The sequence below is a fragment of the Tursiops truncatus genome, chromosome 4 (assembly GCF_011762595.2).
Source record: "Tursiops truncatus isolate mTurTru1 chromosome 4, mTurTru1.mat.Y, whole genome shotgun sequence".
NCBI lineage: Eukaryota > Metazoa > Chordata > Mammalia > Artiodactyla > Delphinidae > Tursiops > Tursiops truncatus.
In genome coordinates, this window is record NC_047037.1 from 142,072,296 (window position 1) to 142,079,524 (window position 7,229).

General features: G+C 56.4%; 1 protein-coding gene across 1 annotated transcript in view; it reads left to right on the forward strand.

Annotated features, from left to right (window-relative positions):
- AGPAT3 (1-acylglycerol-3-phosphate O-acyltransferase 3) overlaps nucleotides 1-6,866 on the forward strand; it is a 108,884-nt gene extending 102,018 nt beyond the window's left edge. Inside the window, exon 9 of the mRNA XM_073804565.1 lies at nucleotides 5,008-6,866. Within this exon, the coding sequence (XP_073660666.1) occupies nucleotides 5,008-5,109 (102 nt within the window). The 3' untranslated portion in view covers nucleotides 5,110-6,866. The remainder of the gene's footprint in view (nucleotides 1-5,007) is intronic.
- Nucleotides 6,867-7,229: the final 363 nt, after the last annotated feature.

The window sequence follows — 7,229 nt, forward strand, 5'->3', positions numbered from 1 at the left end:
CTGTCCATTTTTGTTTTCTATTGCTTGCTGCCTAGGAATTTACAGTTGTTTTCTGGGTGAGCTTTTTGCTCTAAATCGAATCTAATGTTAATACAGCTACATATTACTTTTCTTGCCTAGTGTATAATTTTTCCTTCCTTTTAACTGATCTGTGTCTTTATATATCTATATATATATATATAGATTTTTTTTTTTTTTTTTTTTTTGCGGTACGCGGCCTCTCACTGTTGTGGCCTCTCCCGCTGCGGAGCACAGGCTCCGGACGCACAGGCCCAGGGGCCACGGCTCACGAGACCAGCCGCTCCGCAGCATGTGGGATCCTCCCGGACTGGGGCACGAACCCGCGTCCCCTGCATCGGCAGGCGGACTCCCAACCACTGCGCCGCCAGGGAAGCCGTCTTTCTCGTTTTTACCCCCAAAGTCACTGTTGCTATTTTCAGTGAGTTCCCATTTGCCTGGATTTCCCTGCATCTGCAGCTTCTGGGGTCCTCGGCCCTGTTTCATCTTAGGACCCCACCCTGGGCTCATTCTCCTCGAAACAAACCTTTGGGAACTTCCTTGAGTGGGCCCAGTGGTAGTAAACGTCTCAATTTTAGCTTTTCTGCAAATGTCTTTATTTCATCCTGGTTTTGAAATGGGAGTTTTAGCTGTGCGGTAATTACAAGGCATCATTGCTTTCTCTCAGTATTTTAAGACATTTTCCACTTTTCTTGCCGGGAGGTCAGCGGACAGGATCTTATCGTTCCCCCCCACCACCAGTTGCTAATCCGTCCTTTCTCTCTGTCTGATCTAAAATTCTCCCCGTTCTTTGTCTTTGCTGTCTGTAGCGGCACTAGAATATGTCTGAGCATGAATTTATTTCTATCTGGCTTGAAATTTGACCTGCATCTGAGAAGATAGTCTTTCATCTGTTCTAGAAATTTCTCAGCCATCACCGTGCTTCACGCATTGCCTCTGTCCCATTCCCTCTCGCCTTCTCTCTGCAGCTCCAGCCAGGCGAGCTACACCTGCCTTTCCATTCCCAGGTCTCAGACACTCTTTGCCGTGCTCCACCTCTGGGTCTCTGCACTGCATCAGGGCATCTCTGTCCATCTGTCCGTTTGCACATTCTCTCAGCATCGCATCTAATCTGCTCTCTAAACTGTCCACCGAGTCTTAAAATTTACATTTTCATCACTATGTTTTTTAAAAGGGAAAAAACACTTCTCTTTTTCATATAGTATCACGTTTCCGCCTTGTGCTTTTGCTGTTCTTTCAACACGTGAAACATTTTGTACCCACGAAACCACGAATGGCTAAAAGACCCAGAGTCCCTGAGTTCTGGACATACCCGTCCTCACCCAGCACACGCAGGGCCAGGCCGCTCTCCGGGGAGGTACCGCCTTTCTTTGATTGTGAGGCCACTGGCGTGAGGAACGCTAAGTGACCAGAGGTGGCCATAGCTTTGTTTCTGTGCAGTACTTAGTGTAACCCCCATGGAGCATCCTCCACGGTTCCCCCAAACCAGAACCTCTAACCCAACAGGATCTAAGGTCGCAGGGATGAGAAGCACACATTTTGCAAGTGGGTTTCTGGGATCGATGGTGAGAGGACCCAACCCTGCCCCCCACCGTGGGTCCCCGATGGCGTGTTACTGGGGAGCCTGGCTGTGGGGAGACATGACTGTACATTCCGCTCTTGGTTAAATACATAGACCGTGTCCTGGAGCTTAACGCCCTACCCCGCAGTCGCTGGGCCTTGGCTCTGCAGGCCGTTTTCTGGGGCTGGCTGCCCTGGGGGATGGGGAACCCGTGACACAGCAGTGGTCCCTGTGGCCACAGCTCTTCTGCTGTGAAGTGAGTCCCCGGTCTGAGGCTGTGATGCGTGAGGTCTCCTGACTGTGAGCTCGGCACTTCAAGAACCCTTGGATAGCAGAGCGGGCCCAGGCCCTGGGGGCAGGGGAGCAAGCCCCTGGCTGGAGCTGATGTCGCCTCTGGTGGTGACGACTCACTGCCCTCTCCAGTGTGGCTGGAGGTCTCCTGTCACCAACCTACCCCCAGCTGGCTGGTTGGGCGCCTTGGGAAAAGGCCACTGTCATGGGCTCCGCATCAGTCTTCTGCTGGCAGGCTGGACGTTCGGCCACGTCATCCTCGGAGAGCGGGGGCACGAGCTGTCTCGTGCAGTGGCCAGTGAGCGAGATGCTGACGCCTGCCCGATGGCCCGATGAGCCATCTGTCCACCTGGCTTTTCTCTGCGATGGATGTTCTCTGTGGACGTTGGCAGGACACAGAGATCCACACGTGTTGTGCCGCCCCTTAGACCAATCCACTTTCCCTAAGGCATCCCATGGTTGCCTTTCCCCCGAACCTTCTGGATCTGGTTTTCCGATTTTGCTGCTTCCAGGCAGCTGAGTAGTGAGTGAGCCAAGCCATTCATCGCTGCCCAGAAGTCCTCCCGTGGCATCACCTCAAGCCACCCCTCCCTCTGTCCAAAGGCACGGCGCAGCGATCTCTCTAATCTCTGCCCACTGGTCTTCAGGGCCACCTGCGTGGGCTGGGCTGCAGTCGCTGGGCATGTTCCTTTGGCGCCATGATACGAGGCGGAGCCACTCGTGAATCAGACCCAGGATGCTCCCTCTAGTAGCGTCTTGGGACTTAGGGGACACCCCCAAGGGGCAAGGTGTGGCTGAGAGGGAGGTGTCAGGGTGACAGAGGTGATACGAGGGGCGGGACCACGGTCTGTGTAACTTCTTCGTGCTCAGGCTTGATACTAAACATCCCATTTCCATCTTGGGACAGACGCTGCTGCCCCTGCCCGTCCTATGACCCAGTTGTTTGAGAGCACCTAGCTTGGGAAGGACGGTTCCGGTCACACCTGACATCCCATGCTGAGGCCATCAGGATGTACCAGGACCCAAGACCCGCTTTGCAAACAGCGTTTAGTTCCCTGATGCAAAAGGCATGGCATCACTGCAGAATCCTAGGGTCCTGGGCTGCGACCTTCCTGTGGGGCTGTTCCCGCTGCCACCAGGGAGCTGAGTTTGGTGGAAGCATCCTCGACCACCATACTGGCCGTGGAGGGCGGCCACCTGAGCTTCTCCACGACGGCAGTGCCCCACGCTACTGCATCTCCTCTGCCTTAGTGGAGTGGGGGGGACCTCTGACCTTCCTCAGAACACTAGTCAGATGGCGGGTTCTCCAACCACACGTGTGAATCTGCTAGAACTCTTCACCTCCTGAGCCTCCAGGCCCCTCCTCCACGCCCTGCCCAGGCAGCGCTGGCATCTCCATGTGCTACAGGGCGTCACCATGGCCATGTCCCTGGGCAGCCCGTCCACAGCACGTCAGGAGCACCCCAGACACCCCACCCAGCACGCTGGTGATCCCGAGCTCTGGGGCACAGTGCCCAGCTCCGCAGCCTCTTCCCTCCCTGGCCTTACGCTCTGCACCCCTGCCCCTACTGTCCAGTCCCCCAAGGACCACTCCCACGCGGGAGCCAGACGGTGCACCGAAGCGAGCAGAGCCCGCGTTCCCCTGCTCAGGCTGGGCCCAGGCTGGGCTCAGGCCGGGCTCGGGCCGGGCTCAGGCCTGGCCCTCGTGGCTGTTCTGGAATCAAGGACTGGTGGCAGCTGGGGGACGCCTGACTCAGGGAAGGCCTCTGCAGGCCTCCAGGGAAGGGTGGGTGCTCTCTCTCATACGGGAGAGGGAGGCTGCTTTGCCGGCCCAGAGCTCGGGACAGCTTGGAGTTCACGACTTGCGGGCAGGTCTGGTGCGCTTTTCCCTCCTAAGTCTCGGGGTCCCATTCCCACCCCATGCCTTGTCAGCACAGGAGACCCGTCAGAGTCGCGTGGCTAGATCGCCTTGAGGCGGTGCCTCTCTCGTGATTCAGGGACCAACCATCCCAGTGTTCCTGAGACTGTCCTGGTTCTAGCCCTGAAAGTCCCACATCCTCGGAAACAAACGCCTTGGTCATGGGCAGTGAGTCACCTGGGCCCGATTTTCAGGACAGGCCAATTACAAGTGGGGTGACTGACTGTCCAGGGACAGAACCCAAGAACCCCGCTGAGGGCCCGGGCCAGTGCGCTGCCTGAAACCAGAACTGGCCGGAACCATCATCATTTAAATCAGGGAAGCATCTCATCACTAACACTATGTTCAAACAAGGGGAACCCGAGGACCCCAAGAGTAATTAAGAATTAACAAACGTACAGGGAGTGAGACTGGTTAGTTCAGGAACCGAGGTTAGATGCACCCGGGGGACTCGACTGTGTCCCAGGCCCAGCGTTCCTCTCACTCGTAACCTGATTTGCCAGCAAAGGTTGAGAAGTCATGTGGGGACGTGGACAGAGCGAGGATAAACACAGTGGCCTGTTTCTGGAGGGGTGAAACCACATCCTGCAGCCACGCAGGGCCCTCCTGGCACGCAGCTGGCGCGTCCGCGGCCACGCACCCGCTTAGGGGGTGGCCCAGGCTAATGGCCACTTAAAAATGCATGACCTCGGCTCCGGCCAGGTGCTGGGTGGTGTTGGGAGGATCGATCCCTGAGGTCTCTCCCGAGGGCCCTGGAATCAGCATGTACTCCGCCTCCTGCCGCCTTCCCTTCGCTGCCCCCCCCCGCCCCGGGGGCAAATGCTGCCGCCCTGAGCTTTGTCGCCGGCTTCTCTCATCTCAGGGGTGTCTGCCGAGCGAGCGGGTTTGAGGGTCTGCACGGGTACACGGCACCAGGATGGACCCCGGGCTGCCAGGGCTGAGGCTGCCGTTCGGCCCATTTCCCACCCAAGTGCACCAAGCGCGTCAAACATACCATTTCCCATCCCGCCCCCAGCGGCTCCCGGCGAGTCCCAGCCTCAGGTTAGGCTGCAGGACCTGGCTCTGGCAATCCTGCAAGGCGCCGGGGTATGGGCCACCGTGTGGATTGGGGTTGCAGCTCCCAGGCCGGGGACGGAGGCTCCTCTCAGGTAGGAGCTGTCTCTGTGCACCTCTGCTTTCAGAGCGGCCCCTCTCTTCTGAGTCCAGCCTTCTCTTGCAGGACTTTGCCGTGACCAGCGCAGCCCAGAGCACCCTGCCGTCACCTCGTGGCTCCAGCCAGCCGTGCCCTGCACCCAAGCCCGGCAGGTGGCGCCTTGTCTGAGTACTTAGTCATCACAGAGCAGAGCCCACCCTCATGGCGTTAGCTGCAAGTGATGGGAACCCTAACAGCGGCCTAAACAAGGAGGGAGTCATTGCCCACGATGAGAACACAGCCAGGTCCGTGCTCACCCGCTCTGCAGCTTGACAAGGTCAGGGCCAGCGCGTCGTCTGTGCAGCCAGCGCAGGCTGGAGGGTAGCTGGACATGTGCACACTTGGCCTGGCAGCGTCCACGGCAGAGGCCGTGACAGGCTGTGGGGTGTCAGCCGACCATCTCCCCAACGTGCACGGCCTCCCAGCACCTGTGTTCTCAGGAGGGCTGCCTGGAGGGAGTCTGAAGAGCCCAAAGGCCCCTAGGCTGGACCTCCACTGGTGGAAGTGAGTCCTGAGCAAACTGGCTGGCGAGGAATTTGGGAAGTGAGGGGCCCGTGGGCCCAGGACCCTCCAGTGAGTGACAGCAGGAAGTGACAGCTGCCTGAGAAAGGCCGGGTGCAGCAGTTGCCGTGGTTACCATACATCCTCTGCCAGGGACACAGGGGCCGCGCCACTGAGGAAGGGGGCTGCCTGCTTTTCTCCCGCCGCGGAGCACAGGCTCCAGACGCGCAGGCCCAGCGGCCACGGCTCTCGGGCCCAGCCGCTCCGCAGCACACGGGATCCTCCCGGACTGGGGCACGAACCCGCGTCCCCAGCATCGGCAGGCGGACTCTCAACCACTGTGCCACCAGGGAAGCCCCGGGCCTGCCTGCTTTCAAAGACAGTCCTTAAGACATCGCTTTATTATAAAGAACCCCAAACCCACCCAGTTTTATTGAGTGGGATGTCTGTCTGCATGTAAAGTTCAGATGAGAAAAATCCCTCCATTTCCAGGAGGGTTCTTAAATGAGAGGAAAGGTTAAATACAGTCAATCCAGTTTTTCTGAGTACTTAATGCACTCGCCCTATAACCCAGCACGCATGGAGAGGTCCCAGTCTCCCAGGGCCTGTCTACTCGTGTCTCCTTCCCCTACTCCCCATGGACAGGCAGGCCCGGCGGCCACACCCCTCCTCTGAGCAGCTGGCGGTCTGACCCGATGGTGCTGAAGGCCCTGTCATTTTGATGGACACTGCGAGTCCACACCCGCAGAAGTGGCTGCATTGCATGGGAGGCCACCAGCATTGCACGGGAGGCCAGTTTCCCACCCTGTCACCCATTCAGTGTGTTGTCAGACTGGATTTTTGCCAGTTTGATGGGTGTGAGATAACAGAAAATTTATATTGGGCTCTGTCCTGGGTTCATGGAACAGAGCTCCTGAAACCCTTGTAAATTCCCAAGTGACATGAGCAACAGGAGCATCTTTTGTCCCAATGAGGTGACTCTGGGTGGCTCCTGGGTCGGGGCAGGTCATCAGAAAGACCAATCCAGGACGAGAACCTTGGAGTTTTCAGCCCTGCCTCCCATCCTCTTAAGGAAGGAGGGGGCTGGAAATGGAGTTAATAATCGGTCACGCTGATGGAAGGAAGGCTCCTAAAATCCCACTAGTGTGGGTTTGGAGAGCTTCCAGTTCGGTGGACACATCCACATAATTGGAGAGTAATGCACCCCAACTCCCCGGGGACAGAAGCCCCTGTACTCAGGACCCTCCCAGACCTCGCCCTGTGTATCTCTTCATCTGGGTTTTCATCTGTGTCCTTTATCATATCCTTTAATAAACTGGTAAATGAAAAGAAGTGTTTCCCTGAGTTCTGTGAGCCACTCTAGCAAATTATTTGGACCCAGGAGGGGGTCACGGAAACTTTCAGTTGGTGGCCAAGTTGGGCAAAAGCTATGGGTAACCTGAGGACCTACTTCTTACAAACTGGCGTGGGAGTGGTTCACGTCTTCACCTCTTTTTATTGGGTTTTTCTTTTTCTTCTTGGTTTGTAGGAGCTCTTTATATATTGTATATTAGGAAGATTAGCCCTTTATGATATATGTTACCATTTTTTTTCCGGCTTGTCTTTTATCTTTTGACTTTGCTTATGATATCTTTTCCCAGGCATGTGTTTTTATTTTTACCCAAATTCATCAACCTTTTATTTTTTGGTCTCTGGATTTTGACACATTAGAAAGGCCTTCTTCACTCCAGGGTCATAAAGAAATTTGT